We start from the raw sequence: 19173 nt of genomic DNA, 5'->3' as shown, positions 1-19173 counted from the left end.
TTTTTTACTCTTCTTTATACCTTTCTGCATTTTCTAAGTTTTCCCAAAGGGTACATATTATCTTTATAAAGTAAAGTTCGATTTAAGAAGAAAGAAAAAAAGAATAGTAAATGCATCTGGAAAATAATAATGAGATTAAGGACACAACTCAATATAAGATACACCATTTTACAATGAATTAGTTCACAAATCAAAGTTGATCCATAAAATAGACTCTCATCTTAGTTACTAATATGTTATGCAAAAACTTAAATACCCCTTAATACAAGGTACAAGTTTTACAGTGGTAACAGCAGGAGATATCTTAAGTAATAAACACTGTATTAGAATTACTGGACATTTAGGGATGGCTGGTTAGCTCAGCTGAAGAGAGCGTGGTGTTATAACACCAAGGTCAAGGGTTTGGATCCCCATACTGGCCAGCAGCCAATAAATAAATAAATAAATAATTATTGGATGTTTACACCTTGGACTCTAAAACCAGATAAGAAAAAATTAAGATCCATGCAAGTTCAACTTTGTTTTGGTTGACTCAGATTGCAACATAATTTGGATATATTCTAAAAATAAAAAATAAAACTTATTCCAAAAGTGTGACAAAAAGTACATAAGCTAGTGATTCCTCTACTGGTCAGTCCAACCTACAATCTGTTGAAATCACAAAACTTACCTGCATCATCAGATTCCTGAAACTGTGAGTAATCAACGACCTTCCTATTTCTGTAGAAAGAAGAGATTCATATTAAGATCATAAAAACGTAGGACTTTTCTAAGGTATCAGAACACACATTTCTGTATCATAAACAGAATCAGACCAGCTCTCTGAAAATTATTTAAAAGCCCCCACTTCAGCTAAAACAGTTCCCATTTTGTTAGAAGTGTAGCTTAAATCTAAAGTATTTCAAACTACAATTCTCATCCTCAGCGATAACTCAAATATCATTCTTCCCCACAAAACCTCCTGAAACACACTTCCATAAAAAATAGCAAAATGAGCCAAATTACCATATTTATTCATTATACAGAGACATCACATTTATAAGCCAAAATTATGTTATTTTATTCTTACTGCTACATACACATACACATGTATACTCGATAACAAGGTTGTTAATAAGCTTTTTTCAAGGCCAAAGCAATTGTTAGATATAATATACTTACATATAATACACAAAAAATTATGGTAACATTAAGTTAAGCCTTACACAGAAAGGAAGGAAAAAAGTCAGCTGGCTGGTCCACTTGAAAGATGCTTTTATTAAAGGGTATATACTTTTGAAAGCCTTACAAATCTATGTATCTACCTACTTGCCTCTAAATGATTTTAAGTACTCCTTACCAGGTAAGTCATGCTTTAACATCTTGAATAAATCTTAATTTCCACTTTCCTACTTTGTATTCTAAATTTAAAAGTTAAAAATTCTTCCTCTAGAGATACCTAATAGCTTTTATGTTATCACCTAAACAGCCTAGCTTGCCAAACAGCCTCAGATAAAAGATGCACTGTAGGCCTAAATGGATACAAGTGAACCGAAAGATTAAGAGAAATATACACCATCAACTACACTTAAACCTAAGCAGGGGGATATTACTGGTTGTATGGTTAAGACACCATTTAAATTCAAAGACAGGATAGTCAGAATGTGAGCACTGGTCCACCTTCTATCATAACATGTAAAGATAATACAGGCAGGTGATACATGTTTTCATGTTTTGAAAACATGCTTGGGGCTTACATGTAAAGGAAGGTATTATCACACCCTCAGCTTTGAAGAAAAAAAAAGTGCTCTTAATTTTGCTTTTTCTTTAGTCTACCGAAACTATAAAATATGCTCCAACTATATATATATAAATATATATATAAAAAAATTTTTTTCCCTTTTTTTGACCGGTAAAGGGATTGCAACCCTCTGCATGGTGTGGTCCGCACCATGCTCAGCCAGTGAGTGCACCGGCCATCCCCATATAGGATCTGAACCCGCGGCCTCGGCGCTACCAGTGCCGCACTCTCCCGAGTGAGTCACAGGGCTGGCCCTCCAACTATATTTTTTATAAAGGGTACTTCAAAAAGTTCGTGGAAAAACAGAATTAAAAGATACACCAAGGTCAAGGGTTCAGATCCCTGTACCATCCAGCCACACACACAAAACAGATAATATGAATCTTTCCATGAACTTTTTGAAGACCCCCTTATAAGAAGCTCAGTTTATAGTATCAAATACACCATACTATTAGGAAAGGTAACCTTAAAAATACGAATAGTGGTTGCCAGGGTCTAGAAGACAGAAATAGGGAGTTGGCTGTTTAATGGGTATACTTTTAACTTTGCAAGATAAAGAGTTCTGGAGATTTGTTGCACAGCAATGTGAATGTACTTAACAGTACCAAACTGTCTATGTAGAAATGGTTAAGATGACAAACTAAGCATATTTTACCACAATAAAAAAAAAAATGTATATATATATTTTTTCTTTCTTAAAAAAAAACAACAACACTACAGCTGGTCCTCCATATCCATGGGTTCCATATCCAGGGATTCAACAAACTGCAGATCAAAAATATATATAAAAAATAATACAAATAAAAAAATACTGCATAGCAATTACTTACATAGTATTTACATTGTATTATATATTATAAGTAATCTACATATGATTTAAAGTATGCGGGAGGATGTGCATAAGGTTACATGCAAATACTATGCCATTTTATATAAGGGACTTGAGTATCCTGGGGTTTTGGGGTATCCCTGGGGATCCTGGAACCAATCCCCCTGGATCCTTAGGGAGGACTGTATTCAGAAATCTACTATTTTGGGGCTGGTATGGAAATGCCTACTATGTTCTGGCAAAATAGTAATTTTTAGTGACAAATGCCATGAAAAACAGTATAATGATCATAATGCAATGCATTTTCTGCCTTATTTAGAATCAAGGAAAACAGGACATGGAACCAAGGGAAGGAAAGCATCTGGAAGAGGAAGTTTTAAGTCTTAATCTCTAATAATTAAGCATAATAATTTTAGTTTATCCTATGCTCGTGGGATGGTAACTAAAATATTACCCAATTTCTGGGTGTCACATAGCACTATATATATCCTATGAGATTATATAAGGGAGGGCAACCAGAATGGTGATGAGTATATCCATATTGTAAAAACTGAATCATATCATAGTATAACAATTGAATAAATTGAAAATATTTAACTTGCAAAAGGGGAAACATGTTAGCTACTTTAGGGCCTTGACATGAAAGGAGTAGTAAAGGTACCTGGCTTTAGCTTTAGCAGTCAGACTATAAGCATGGGTTCAACAAAAAAAACCTATCTAACCATTCGCTAATGATGGCTACTTTCTAAGGCCATAACTAGAAACACTCCAGAAAGGTATTATATAGTACAAAGCACAGAATCTTTGTTACTAGGAATCCTGGGTTTGGTTCTAGAACATCAAGCAAATCATTTAATTTCTCTGGATCTCAGTTCCTCCTATGTTGAAACTGATGACCTAAGTTGCTTGACAGATCTAAAAGATATTCTATAAAATTAAATTGATTATTAAAGTTTAACAGAAAGATTATCTTTTCTATTGCAAACAGTCAACTATCCTTTGCACACTTCACATCTTATCACATATCACTGTACCATTTATTTTCCTCACTAATCTGAGCTTCTTGGAGATAACAACCATGTCTTATATCCACATTTCTGATACAAGGCAAGGTAAAAAGTAGGCACTCAAAAAATATTTTCTGAACTGTTGGCTCTAAGGGCCACATTTAAGAGTTCTGTTGGAAGCTTAATTTTATAGGATAATATCCATTCTCCTTAAAACCTTTCATTATCTCATCTTGTGATGCTTAACAACCAAGCAACCCAGGAAGTTTATAATTCTCCAATCCTCTTGCTCCTTGTCCTAGGATGCGGTTCATATGACTCCCACCCATATCAGATACAATCTCACCTCCTTCTCAACACCCTTAATTCTTTATTAATACTGTATAATCTACTAAATGTCTGTCTTTTCTACTGAATGTGATCTTCCTGTGAAGAGGGGTTGTCTCTTCTTTATTAGGAATACCAAATTCAAGAAATGTGTTTGATAGGTGAACAGACTTGGCATGTGCAAAAGGATAAGGGTGAGAAAAGTCATCAGCAGAGAGGATGTCTAAAACACCAGCATTTTCAGCCTGTTAGACACTTAATTAACAACCATACTTAATGACAAAAGAAAACGTAGTTTCCTCTGTACTAAATAACTTATTACTTTAAACCTAAGAAATGTAAAAAAACAAAAAAACAAACAAAAAACATCTAAGAAATGTAAAAGTCTACTATATAGTACATTTTTTTCTATCCTAGTTTTCAACAGATTACTATAGAAATGCCATAAGACTACATTGACATTATGTAAGAAATTAAATTTCAAAATTAAGTTGAAAGACTATCCCTTCCTTTGAAACACAAAATATTTTAACTTTCAATGACTTGAAAACAGAATTCTCAGAATTATCTTATATGGTCATTTATCACAAAAACTTTAAAACCAGAGTAAAGCAAAATATGAGTATAAAAAGAAATCCTGTTTTATTAAGATCAAAACTAAGTGCAGCCATCCATAAATGCTAAAAAGAGAAAAAAAAAAAAAAAAAAGATCTGTGGCAATAAGGGTCATTTGTAGTAACTCAGCATAATGACATAATTTGGTTCGTTTCCCAAACTATGTCTTGCCTTTTAAAAATGATTATTCAAAACAGCATACTATTTCTACTGTGTAGATATTTGCCTTATTTAGGGTTGAAATACATTTTTGATTAATTTGTTTCTATGAAAACTGGAAATTGAGAAGATATGTTAGGATAGAAACCCAACACTTAGGGGCCGGCCCGTGGCCCACTCGGGAGAGTGTGGTGGTGATAACACCAAGGCCACGGGTTCGGATCCTATATAGGGATGGCCGGTTGGCTCACTGGCTGAGTGTGGTGCTGATAACATCAAGTCAAGGGTTAGATCCCCTTACCAGTCATCTTTAAAAAAAAAAAAAAGAAAGAAAGAAACCCAACACTTAATAACATTTAAGTCCTAGGGCATAGGAAGTTCTATTTCTAGCTGAAAACAAAGAAACATTCTTAGTTCATCAGAATATCATTACTTAAATTAAATGCCAAAGCTAAACTAACTCTTGAGTGTAAAATGAGTACCAACAACTAGAACTGAGAAGCCAATACAAAATTTTAATGTAGCAGAGGTTAAAAATACAGATTTTTGAACTGAATTTAAATCCTGACTCTGCCACTTAGTAGCTGTATGTCCTTGAGCAAGTTACTTCCCCTCACTGAACTTCAGTTTCCTCATCTGTAAAGCAGGAATAACAATACCTATCTCTCAAGATTGTTGTGAGAATGAGTGCCAGGAATAAAATAACTACCTAACAAATAATAGCTGTTATTACTTACAAGCATTGACTTGTTCCACCCAGAATACCACCACAATTTTGAACACACACAATTAATACTCATATTTTAACATGACGATTTAAAAATACGCAAGTTTTAAGAGTATTGGTTCTAGTACCATTTAGAAAGATTGTATTAAAAGGCTTCTTGCTCATTTTATTAAAATGCATTAGCAAAATACCTCCCTATATTTATATTATTTCCTACTTTATGGCAAAGTTTTCAGGTTGCCATTTAGGCCAGAGAAAGTAGCAAGTAGTAGCTACTTTAAAGCCATCAAACAAGTTATACCAATTACCATCATTCAAATCAGCTGGAGTTCCATCTAAACAAGTCTAAAAGTTCACGTTAGAAAAACTGCAGCCTAACAAAGAAAACAAACAAATGTTTAATACAAAATATAGAAACACCAAAACTTCAACTATATGACTGCTCTTACTTTAAAAGCTGATACAATCTCTATATCTAGATTCTAAGTGTACCTTGGCCACATTGAACCTGGATGATCCCCACAGGGCTTTGAGATCGGAAGCCTCCACTTTTGTAACTGTTTAAAGGGCAAAAGTGGGAGGCCGACCAGTCAGCTCCCCTGGTAGAGCATGGTGCTAATAACACCAAGGTCAAGGGGGTTTTGGATCCCCATACCAGCCTGCTGCCAAAAAAAATAATAAAGTGCAAAAGTGAAAGATAAAGTGTGGAGCTAGACAAAGAGCACTAAAAGATCTGTTTGGGATAATAAGTTCCTATTACTTTTAAACTGCTTTGAGTTCCCTACAATTGCTGCCACCCTTTTACTCATTAACTTCTTTCTGCTAAATAGTGACAAGTCTACTCAAATACCTTTTCTTTCTTATAGCAGACAGAAACAATTATATTCCTGGTATGTGAAACAAAATTCTGAAGAGCCAAGGATCACATACGGTATTTTAGAGATGGAATTGCCACACCTTTGAAATTATTTCATATAACCCCCTTAATTTTACAGATGAGAAAACAACTAAGACCACACGATCCAGCTCTACTTTGTAACAAGCCCGCATGTCAGAAAATAGAAATAACAAGTAAACTCCAGGTGAAGAAAGCTGAACAATGAAGCTGTCAAATACAAACCCATATTTAATTACTGACACCCCATTCTTTATACTAAAGAACACAAAATCATTTTCTTAAATCAAACTCAAGAGACTTTTAGACAATCAAAGTATATTTCTTAGCTCAATTAAAGCTGACTATACTGCCACTTTTGCCCTGAAGAAGTTATGTTGTTCTCGTCAATGCAGGAAAGAAAAAACCCCCCAAAACCCCACACTGCTAACTTCCTAGAATTTAACAAGTTTTTCATTAGACACTTAAAATGCTTTTCAAATCTTGAGTTTTGGGAAATCCACACAACCAAAATAGCTCTTTTCACTAATCACCCATGTGGTAGACATCTCATTTCATCATACGAATGAGATCCCGTAGAACAATGCTTTTTAACCTATAGGTCATAACCCTCTACTGGATCTTGAAATCAATTTATTGGTATACATCCAGCATTTCAAAAGGAAAAAAAGGCAAAATAGACAATACCAGAGAAAATTGTATATAAATAACCATAAGTTCCTGAACTTGTTTCAGGTTTGTGTTCTTGTGTGCAGCAGACTGCAGAGTAAAATGTATTTCTTACTGGAACCCCACCATAAATGTTTAAAAGCCACTGCTTTAGAATGAAAAGTAATTGCAAAGAGACTTCCAAAGTAGTTTTTGGTTTTTTACCTTTACAAAAAATTTGTTATTGACCTATGGCCACAAAAGAATAACATCCCTTCCTATTTTAGCCTCAAAAAACCATTTTTTAAAATCACTTTTACAAGTTTAAGCACACATAAGGCTTATCAAAATTTGGTGCTGGTGGCAGTAGTGGTGAGGAGTGAGGGGGTAAAATAGGGTGGCACCAAGAGTTTATATGTACTAGAGCTACTGGATAATCTAAATCCAATTTTTAGCTTGTATCCTGTCAACAAATATCCTACAAGGGATCTCTCATGATCTCCACAGCAGCCTATGTGAAGAAAATCCCAATAATTACATAGTTCTTTACAATGAGGTGAAATCTGTCTCTAATGTCTGCTCACTGGTTCTATCTAGTTCTACCTGCTGGGATTACCATGGTCTAACTCTAACCTTTTCTCCTCCGAGTATCCCTTAAAATTTATATAATTTCCACTTTTTCTTTGAAGCTAAATATTGGTTTCCTTTTTAACACTTACACACGACATATTTCAAGTATTCTCTCTTCATGCTCTAGTTGCTTTCCTCTCCACCATCTCAAATTTAGTAAAGTCCATCAAGTAGTACCCAGAACTAAACATAATAATACGATTTTTAAAAGTTGGGGGTTGGGGTGGAGAAACATCAGAATTATGACCTTCCTCTTCCTGTTCTACTCTATACTTCTACTAATGAAATCCAAAAACTCAGTTGCCTTTTGGGCTGTTCCATCACACAGGACTTCATATTGCAATTCCAATGGCTAAAACCTCCTTTTCCATAATCTAAGACCTTTGGTATCCCAACTCTCTCATTTCATCATATTAATCTTTCCCAATTTCATATTATCTGCAAATTTAATCAGCACACCAATGATCTCATCCTCTTCGTTAATAAAAAGATAGGCCAAGAACAGAGCCCTTTAAGGCACCCGTGGAAATATTCTTCCAGGCTCACATCAATCTATTAGCCCTGTCCAGGTACAGCTATTGAGGCACAAACTGTCACACTGAATTATCATCACTCTTCCTACATTTCTCCATCTTACTTACAAGGACCTCATGTCAAAATCCTTGTTGAGGGGCTGGCCAGTTAGCTCAGTTGGCTAGAGTGCAGTATTACCACACCAAGGTCCAGGGTCTGATCCCTGTAGTGGCCAGCCACCAAGAAAAAAAATCCTTGTTGAAATAAAAATTCAGCATTTTCACAGAATTCTTTTGCTCTAATAAACTTTTTAAAAAGGGAAATGAGTTCATTTAAATCAGTGATATTTAAACTTTTTAACAATAAATGCTTATTTAAAGAAATTCTTCCCAGGAACTACAAAATAAAACACAGCTAATTAGGGGCTGGCCTGTTAGCTCAGTTGGTTAGAATGCAGCCTTGTAACACTCAGGTCAAAGGATTGGATCCTATACTGCCAGACACCACACACACATAAAACCACAGCTCATTAAAAGGAAAAGCATCATTTTAAAAGTATAAATTTCTCTTATCTAATTACACAATCTTCCAACTTGTGTTCTGTCAATACAGGTTTTTTAAAGGATTTCCCAGTCAGATCAACTGGATATTATTGATATTACCATCTCTGTAAACATACAAAATGAATATTCACATATAAAAAGCTCTGAAAGTTTTGCATTAAGGAAACCTGCTTATCTCCAAAATTACCTGTATTTTAGACATAAAATTTGAATTAAATTTTTAAGATACCCCTGGAAGCCAACATTATGAAGAATACTAATCTATATACAACAGATTTTTTTGTGAATACATGGCTTTTATTAATAATTACAACAGCAGTTATTTCAGATGTGCCTGTTACTTCACCTAAATTCTCATTTAATTCTCACACCAATCTCACAAGGAGATCTGATTAACATTATTTCAGTTTTATCTGAGGAAACTAATACTCAAAAAGGCTGAATAACTTTACTGTGACAAGCCATAAGTGCTAAAGGCAATTTTCCAACCCAAGTACATCCAACCCCATACCCCACACATGGCCACTGTTGGTGCAGACTCTCAAACTTCCCTATCCTAAGTGTACACAAATCTAATCCTTCCAGAGAACTAATGCTATTATAATTTCTGAAAACACCAAGGTCAAGGGTTGGGATCTCCATATAGGCCAGCTGCCAAAAAAAAAAAAAAAAAAAGTTTCTGCATATCAACTATTTGACCTCCCTTAAAACTCGGACATTTACCTCCTCCACCCTTCTAACCCTCAAAGATGATTAAGAAATCTCACATAACAGATTTTTTCAGGATAGAAAAATATTATAGTTCATTGAGGCCAAGATGCCTGAACTCAATTCAGGGTAATTTCTTACAATTGCTTCACTCATCTTGACCTTCAAGTTCCTTTTGCCTAAGACATATTGTTTTCACTGTATTTTATATCATTTCTCTTATTTACACTTAAAATATAAAATTCAAAACAAAGCCACAAGATAAAAGAAAGCAAAAAAAGAAAAAATCAAGAAAATTAGGTTAGATTTTTCCCAATAGAAGTTTAGTGCAAAATCTACACAGCTGAGGACAGAGAAGCCTCAAATGGGTGAGACTGAAAGGAACTCAGATGTACATGTTATTACCAAGTTGAGTCCTGGTCTGCAGCAGAGAATCTTGGAAACATAAGTGGAACCCTCCAAATTGTCTAACCCAATCACCTGCAGCCTGACAAAGTCAGGTTTACTGACTCATTAGTGAAGGAGAAGCACATCAAGGATGCATGGGCTATCTCACATAGCAGAAAAAAAATTAAAGGGTTTGGGAGAAGGGTAAAACTTAGGTAAATGAAGAAGTGTCTTGATAGGTTCTAAGTGCAGAAGAACTGTGCGTCAAAGGGTTTTTGACAGGTCTGGACTGCAGAGTGGACCTAAGATCCTATCTCTTGGGAAGGAAGTTAAGGTAGATGTGGAATTTTTGTGGTTCATCCAAAGCTCTGAAGCTGTAAATCAAGGCTAGTTCTGTGTTAAAATGACTTAGATCTTCCTGACAAAATATAAAAGAGGTTTTGTTTTTACTGATATAATCCCAAAAAGCAAAGTTCCTGATAGTCTCTAACTTTAGAGAAGCAAGTTTCTCCATAAGAAAGCAGCTATCACTCAAATGAAGGGGGGTTGTTATGAATATTTACAGGTGGGGCACGTCCTTGGAAGACAGGCAGCTGTGTCCGTTGCCCCAGCCCAACAGACAGCAAAGTGGACTTTTACTTTTTCAGTCAAACTAATTTTTCAGGTAGTTCATCTTCTAGGTCATTTTATCTTGACAGATGAAGGATTCTATGCTCCAACCAAAGGTAGCTGGAAAGGAACTCTTCCTGAAGATCATCTTGATAATAAAACAGGTACACAATTCAAAAAATAGGCACTAAGAAGCACCTGAAAGTATGCAATACCCAGTTAAAACACTCTTTGGCACTCTCTTCATCTGAAGTATTTCAAAGACCTCTAATTATGGCTATTCAGTTATCTAAAAAATATGGCAATGCAATTTGGTAACAATCAGTTCCACTTCCTAGAATCTAGATAGTAATAGATTCTTCACAACAAAACAAAGGGATACCCAGTTTGACCAAAGCGGTCTTGCACTAAATCAAAGGTTTCCTCCTATTTTGCAAGTCTCCTAGGTGCTGCTCTAGTCTCCACAATCCAAAAAGCTACTTCTGAGTCTAGAGTAATGAGGTCACATTTCTTTCTCTTTGCAGCTAATAATTTTTTTAAAATGTAAATAGAATTAACCCTTTACAGCATGCTAAATAAATTAAGTTCAAGTAGCCAAAGTTGCAAAGCGACCCATCTGGCTATGCAGACTGTCTGTAAATCATACAACTCCAGGGCAACATTCATATGGACTATAATGTGGCTGGTGTCTCACCATACTGTGTAAGGTGGCCTTGCTATTTCTGGGAAAAACTGACCAAAAACCCCACAGAGCAAAATCCTTTATTTATTAAAAATTAGTTTTCTCCTTCTTAACAACGAATGGTATTTTTAGAGCTGAAAGAAACCAAAGATAAAAAGCTATGAAAATTATAAAATGCTTTGTAAATGCAAGGTAGTCATGCATCGCTTAACGAAGGGAATAAGTTCTGAGAAATGTGCTGTTAGGTGATTTCATCACTGTGTACTTACACAAGCCTAGGTGGTATAGCCTACTACACACCTGGGCTGTATGGCATAGTCAACATCATATATGCGGTCCATCGTGGACAAAAACATCATTAAGAGGCACATGACTGTACTATTTTTCCAATGGAGTTCAAGATCTCTATTATACAAACCTAGAAGAGGCTGAAACCACATCTGATACCTGGGTTTCTTTAGCTGTGCCATACTACCACTCTTAAGAACTTGTTTTATCGCTAATTGAGACTTAAAACAAAACACTAAAAACTCAACCACTTACTTTAGTTTGTAACCTTTGTCAAATTAAATCAACTTTTAATCTTAATTTCCTTCTAGTTTTAATACATTAACAAGTCTCATGTTGAACCTTTTTCAAAGGCCATGGTCTTTTTCTTAATCTTTTAGTATAATCACAGTGATAGATTCTCGTGTTCCAGGGACAAACCCTACCTGATCACGTATATTTTCAATTTTTATTGGATTTAGTTAGCTAATAGTTTGGCATTTTGGATCTACATTTTTATGTAAAAAGAGCCCATAATGTTCTTGTATTGTCCTTTAGATGCCTTTGGAATCGATTCACTTATTTTAGTCAGAGGGAAATGGCCATATTATGAAATGTATAAACCTGAAACAATGACACCTAACATTTTCATTTCCCCCCAAAGTTAGTCCTCCCCACAAAAGTCCTGTTATGAACTGTAACCCCCTCCTCCAAAGATAAAGTGTGCTACCACCATGAGCAAGAGTAATACCCTGTGACAGTGTCACATGGATAAGACCACACTGGCTTTGGGTTGTTCACACTTGGATTCAAATTCTTGCCTCGCCTCTTAATAGTTAGGTGAACTGTGCCAGTTACTTAATTTATCCAAGCCTCAGGCCTCACAAATGCAACAGGGATAATATATACCTTGCTTGAAGAATCATTGCACGATTTTGAAATAATATGTACAAACCAGCTGGCAAAATATTTGGCATCTAAGAGTGACAGCTCTACTGAATTTGGAAATGACTTTATTTTATTATTCTTGACTTATGCTGTTATAAATCCACAACCCCTAATATACAATTTAGAAATCTAAAAAGTTCTGAAAACTACAAGTTTTTTCATAACTTACCTGGTGGCAAAACCTGACTTAAACTAAACGTGACTTTCTACTCAGTATAAAAATTCCTAAGTTTCACCAGCAATATTAATGTGTTTGATTACAGGAGTACTGCCCTAGACTAGTGATGGTACATTAATATTCAGTGCACCCTATTACCTTTTTAATTTTTTTTTAAAAGATGACCGGTAAGGGGATCTTAACCCTTGACTTGGTGTTGTCAGCACCACGCTCAGCCAGTGAGCCATGGGCCGGCCCTTTTTAAATTTTTTGAAAAATTCCCAATTCCCAAACATATATGGCCTGACTGGTTTCAAACTGGGGATTTGGACCTGTAATACATTCTCTGTGGAGTAAAACACAGTAAACATAAATTTAGTAGAAAGGAGAATAGCTAAGATTCATGCAGTCTAAATACAGCCTTGCTATTATCTCCACACTTTAATTTCTTGGTTTCAAAGTCATCACTGGTAAACTGAAGGAACTGGACTTATTAATCAATGAAAATTATTTTGAGTTGAACAAAAATGCTCATATTAAGACATTCTGGCCATGTTTTCTATATAGAACTAAAAACCTATATATAAAGAATGTTACTCACCACTGAAGAGATTACTAAATAAAAAACATTTGACTATCATCACCAAATATTATGCAGGAAAGAGGGGTACATGGAAATAATGCTAGCTTTGTTTTTTTGGAGGTTGGCAACCCTTGACCTTGGTGCTATAACAACCATGCTCCAACCAACTGGGCTAACCGGCCAGCCCTATAATGCTAGCTTTGTATTCAGATCTGTGTTCAAATCTTGGCTCTGCTATTATAGCTCTATCACCTTCAGAAATACACTCTTCAAGATTATTTTACCATCTGTTATATTGAGACAGATAAATCACCTGGGTTACAGGCATGCAATAACTCGGTAAATGTTCAGTAAACTACTTGGAAAACCACATTTTAAACACTGTATTATAATTTTCAGCTTAATAAATTACATGTAAGTTGAGAAAAGCTGCATACTTCAGTGTTCTAATAAAATTAACTCGTCCAATTATTCCGGCTTTATAAGTTATTATGTGAGATTATTTATGATGGCATGTCTTTGAAGGTAAAGTCTACAGTTCTTTTTAAAGGAAAGTGACATGAGTAATAATGCATAGCACCCCCTGACACACACACACACGCAGAGAATACAACCACATTTACACTTTAAGTGTCTTCCTGTGCACACTTGGTAACAAACTCCAAGGTACCTTGAATTTCCCTAGGTTTCCAAGTTTTCCCTTTAACTGAAGCCTTCTTGAAATTAATTTTCTGGTAAGAGAGAATACTAATTTTTAGAATCCAGACACGTCCCAAACATTTCTCTTTGAAAGAAAGCAATCTGGAATCTTGGAAAAGCTGTTAATTCTCAACGTAAGTATAAACATGACAAACAATAAAAAATATTTTTATATAGATCTATAAGAGTCTACGCCTTCACATTTAAATTTTCAATGGTGAAAAAGGTTCCTTTTGATCTCAAGTATTAAACAGAAGACAAGATTATCAAGTACTCTTATGTTAGAAAGAGGAGCAAATAGATTGATTTGAGGGACCTGGATCACTTTCAATAAGGGAGAAGAATCTCTGGAGAGTATGCCAAACTAAATTTCAGGGGACTTGGTTTCTAGCCTGGGCAAGTCAGTAAATCTCCTTCTGAGTTTTCTTTCTCATCTTTTACGAGTAATGGCATTTTCCTTCCTTCTTCAAGGATAAGAGTCATGAGAGCACTCTGAAAAGTTCAAAATGCCATGCGCTATGTTCTTTAATCAACATTAATAACATTAATATTTAGCAGGCAGAAAGTAAGGTGATTAAGGATAGGGACAGGGAAGATGAGCAGGACTAGGAATTAAGAAATCTAAGTTCTATGCCCAACCTTGGCACCTGCTAGTGTGTGATGCAAGGCACTTCACTTGTCCAGGTCCCCATTAAGTCCCCTGTAAACTGAAAACTGAGTTTGACCAAATTTCTTTCTAGCTCCCAGACTGTAATCTTATGCTATTAATTTGAATTCAAGGCCTAAAATATTTGAGCTCTAATTTACGAGTCAGACACTGTAAAAGGTAATGATCTTCTATGAACAAAGTTACTTAACTATGGAAAATGATGCTGTAGCCAACGCCTCCATCATACGTCCATAATACCCTTCATTTGGAAATTGGTGTCAAGGTGCCATTAGTACATTTTTAAACACTCTTTAAAATGGTTAGGTTCATATTAAAATAAAAATATTTACAGTAAAAATAACAGCCAGCAAAATTGCAAGATTCTACATAGATCCAAGGGCAGAAATGTACCCTGAAAGAAGATGCCCTGTGATATGGATATTTTCTAACATGTGCTTCTTTTTGTTTTTAAACAGGCTGATCATTATAAAATCAGATCTATTTAGTTTTTGTTAATGCCCTAAGGCAATATAGATTCTTTAATTACACTTTGAAACAACAGCATCTCCCTAAGTCAGGATTTTTTTATTGCAAAATTTAACAAACCACCAAACTCATGTTTGATTATTTCTGCTTTATTATTGTCATGAGAATATTAAAGACTTCTTTTAAAAAATAGTACAGAGACTTTACCAGTATAATATAATTAGAAAACAAGTTGCTCTGAAATTAGTAATTTGAAAGCAGCAACAACAAAAAGCCCACAATATATTAATTAATTTCACCAACAAGTAGGGGCAATAAACAAGGTTAAAATTATTTTTAACAACATATCGAGTAAGAAAAAAGTTGTGCAGTAAATCCAATGCCTCCAAAAACCGGACATAATATGCTTAATGTATTTATCCCCACGTGGTGATATTAAAATCCAAGTTTTCCAGTAAAAAAAGTTCTGGTTCATGTCCAATATCTACCTCTGGCAGATAAGACAGTCACTATAATAAAATAAAAAGTCATTGAAACTGAGTGAACTCGAGTTAAAAGGTAGAGAAAATAATAATCTCGTTTCACCACACAGTAATTACTTCCAAGAGACAAAAGATCGAATCCAAATAATCTTTATTATAATATTGTCTATTTTACCCAACCCTAAAGAAAATATTCTACATGAATGGATGGGATACATCGGTCCATTTTTATGCCAAAAATGTATGCATACTATAATCTGAATTTGCTATTCAGATTCCTTGCCAAAAGGCCAGCAAAACTTTCACAGTAGAGATGGCGAGGTATCAATTATCAGAGCTGCGGGTTGGAATCAAAGTGCAGAAAAGGAGTCAGGTAGTCAGCTCACTCTCCTCATCCCCACCCCCACGCGTAGGAGGAGTATGCAGTCCCATACCACCACCAGTTGGAGACGGATGATCATGTCAGGAGACAGAACGGTGTGGAACGAAACACCTTCCAGGGTCTCAAACCTCTCGTTACAACTCTAAGATACTTCTGTCTCCCCAAAACTTGAAATGAAGGGAAAGTGACAACTGATAGAACAATTAAAAACGAAATGTTTACCTATTTATTTAGAAAACACTATGCTAAGTTGCCAATTCCTTACATTAAAAGTAGTATTTGCAACAGCTCTCCTTTTTAGGCCTCCACAGATTGACTACAGCCACACCCCTCCATAAATGGCACATTCCATACAATAGCCTGGAGGATGGCAAAGGGCGATTCCACCGACCGCTGGGGAAACAGCAAACTTATTGAAATGTTGAGAGTAAAGTCTGATGGTTAACTGAGCCTAGCCCCTTCATTACTGAAGTCACTCGGGGAAAGAGAGGGTTACAAAAATATCTCGAGATGTGTACGCGGGTGAGAGGGGAACGAGAACCGCACGGGATTTGGGCCGCGCTGTTTAACCCACACCTCCCTGAGTACCGACATGTCACCGAGGAAGGACATTCCCAGTCGGAGAGAGCGAGCGAACTTTAGGGTTAACCCTCTCAAAACTGCAAGGTGGGAGGGAGAAGCAGCTGTCCATTATTTTCTCGGATCCAGTCCCGAACTCTCACTTTTGCCGGAGGGGAAAAGAACGGGTCCCGCCCACGCCTGGCCCGACCCCGCGCACGGAGGCGGGGGCAGTGCCGCCCCTGCCTTTTTGCATGGAACAGCCCCGTCCGATAGAGAAAGAGGGCCGAGGGTCCCCCACCCCCACCCAAGTCGCGGGGACAAGAGCGAGACCGGCGCCTCCACGCCTCTTCACGGAAGGTGGGGAGCCGAGTTCCAGGCCGCCCGTCTTCCCCGCGGGCGCCGAGGGGCCGCCCCGAGGAGGTGTGGCCTGCTTGGGGGCGCTGACTTCACACCCCTCCCCCTCCGGCCGCTGGCGGTTCAGGAACACCCCGCCCGCTCCAGTGCGGAGGGTGGGGGAGGCAGCAGAGCCGACCGGAGCCCTGCGGCGGCGCGCGGCGGGAGGGGCGCGCGCACGGGCGCGCAACCGCCACCCCCGCGCAGCCCCGCGCGCCAGCAAGGCCCCCCACGCTCAAGGGCGCGCGCGGGCCCCGAAAGGAGGAGGCCGCGCGTGGCACCGGGGAAGGCCGACTCTAACCTCCGTCGCCCACTCCTTCACCACTCGCCCCCAGCCCCCTTCAACCCCCTCCAGGCCTCGGACTCCGCACTGACCTGACAGGCCGAGACATGTTCGCTGTCGAAACAGGACCGAGTCGAGAAGCCAAAGACCAGGACCCCCCCCACCCCGCGCGCTCGGCGCCCCACCCCCCCCGAACTTCGGCCGATGGGGCCGCTGTCGCCGAACCCCGAGCTGCAGGCTTCTCAAACTCCGCCGCTCCTTGGTTCAGGGCCCCTGGATCAGACGAGCCCCCCGCTCCCCCGTCTCTTCAAAATGGATGAATCAAACCAGCCGAAAATGCGCCAAAGCCACCGTGCAACGTAACCCACTAGGTTTTGTGCGCTCCGCCCCAACACGCCCGCTCATTGGCGACTTCTGCCAGAGGAGCCCAGCTCATTAGTCCGTTTGAATCATCACGTCTCTCAGGCCCCGCCCCGCTCTCTGATAGGCTCCTCCTCCTCCGTGGGTCCTGTTAGTCAAGATGCTCTGAGAGCGCACGGCCGCAAAACAAAAATGGTCGCTGCTCAGCCCGCCCCATGGCTTAAACTCCAGACTTGCAGATTCGTCTTGGGTCGTATCTTGGAACGATTAGAAAAAAATATTTACCCGGGGTTTAACATCTCTCAGTGTTAGTTTAATGGTGTTTCATTTCGCCTGCCTTGATCACCTAGAAAATCTACTAATAGCAAAACCTATGGGATGGGCAGCAGATTCGTCACAAAGGGGCTGCTTCAGAATTGGAGGGAAATTCCTCAGGTTCAAAAAATTTGACCTTAAACCCATAAGCGCCTTTCCCTGGCTTCAGCATTAGCCCTCGGGGGCCCAACCACGCTGCTGGAGTAGAAGGGCAGAATCATAATCAAGGAATATCTTCACCCCTAATTTCCATTCTCCATTCTGGACCTTGAGATCCACTTCAGGGTCATAAAAAGTCCCAGTTTCGGACATTACTATTTCAAGGAAAGAGTGAGGTGCGTAATGATTAGGAGCATGAGCTCTGGGGCCACAAGGTGTTTTGATTGGAGTCCCAGGTCCACCACTTGTTCTATAACTTTTCCTCTCTGTGCCTCAGTTTTGTCATCTGTAAAATGGGAAACAATAGTACCTACCTCATAGGGTTATTAGGATTAAATGAGCTGATAAATGAAAAGGCTTTAGGACACTGGCACACAGTGAGCGCTATGTAAGTGTAAGTATTTGTTAAATGCAATTTTTAAGAGATAACCCCATCCCTGAGCAGAGGTGGGTGGGGCTGGCTCAAGACTCTTTCAAGTCAGATAAGTGAGGGTAACTCAGACCATTCCATTTAAATCCATGAACAGTTGTTGAATGTTTACCTAGAACTCAGAGACAGAGCTCAGGATCCCTATGGGAACGGCTAAGGATTACCTGCCATTGTAAATAGATTCCAGTCCCTGTCACAGGCAGACCGTTAACCGAATGCAGATACACTCCCCAAGCAACAACAACAAAACACCACTCCACATCTGGCTTTTAAGACTCTCATTGTAGGGGGCTGGCCTGTGGCTCACTTGGGAGAGTGTGGTGCTGACAACGCCAAATCAAGGGTTAAGATCCCCTCACCAGTCATCTTTAAAAAAAAAAAGTCTCTCTTTGTGGAATCTGGCCTCTCCAAGGGAAGAAAATAGCGCGGTCCACCAGTGAGGCATTAAATAAATTATCCTTTGTCTTTTCCATGTCACTCCTCCATGGTCCCCCGTTTTTTATTTTTTAATTTTTAAATTTTTTTTTATTTTGGTAAAAAATAAATACATGATATAAAATTTACCTTTTAACTGTTTTTAAGTGTACAGTTCTGTGGCATTAAGTACATTCACATTATGCAATCATCACCATCATCTGTCTCCAGAACTTTTTCATCTTCCCCAGCTCAAACTCTGTACCCATTAAACACTAACTCCCCACTCCTGCTTGCCCTCCCCCTCGCCCCTGGCAATCATCATTTTACTTTCTGTCCATATGAATTTGACTACTCTTGGAACCTCATCTAAGTGTAATCATACAGTTTGTCCTTTTGTGATTGGCTTATTTCAGTTAGCACAATGTCTTCCAGGTTCACCCATGTTGTAGGATGTGTCAAAATTTCCTTCATTTAATTGTATGTATATACCGCATTTTGTTTATCTATTCATCCATCAGTAGAC

At 38.0% G+C, this 19173-nt stretch overlaps 1 protein-coding gene across 2 annotated transcripts in view; it reads right to left on the bottom strand.

Annotated features, from left to right (window-relative positions):
- NUCKS1 (nuclear casein kinase and cyclin dependent kinase substrate 1) overlaps positions 1 to 17093 on the bottom strand; it is a 30490-nt gene extending 13397 nt beyond the window's left edge. For both annotated transcript variants that reach the window (XM_063114088.1, XM_063114089.1), the window contains exons 1-2: positions 17062 to 17093; positions 671 to 720 (exon numbers count right to left, since the gene is read on the bottom strand). In XM_063114088.1, the coding sequence (XP_062970158.1) occupies positions 671 to 720; positions 17062 to 17078 (67 nt within the window). In that variant the 5' untranslated portion in view covers positions 17079 to 17093. The remainder of the gene's footprint in view (positions 1 to 670; positions 721 to 17061) is intronic.
- Positions 17094 to 19173: the final 2080 nt, after the last annotated feature.

This window comes from Cynocephalus volans, chromosome 11 (genome assembly GCF_027409185.1).
Source record: "Cynocephalus volans isolate mCynVol1 chromosome 11, mCynVol1.pri, whole genome shotgun sequence".
In the NCBI taxonomy this organism is placed as follows: domain Eukaryota; kingdom Metazoa; phylum Chordata; class Mammalia; order Dermoptera; family Cynocephalidae; genus Cynocephalus; species Cynocephalus volans.
The sequence above is the reverse complement of the archived record's forward strand: the minus strand, read 5'-3'. Positions and strand labels throughout refer to the sequence as shown.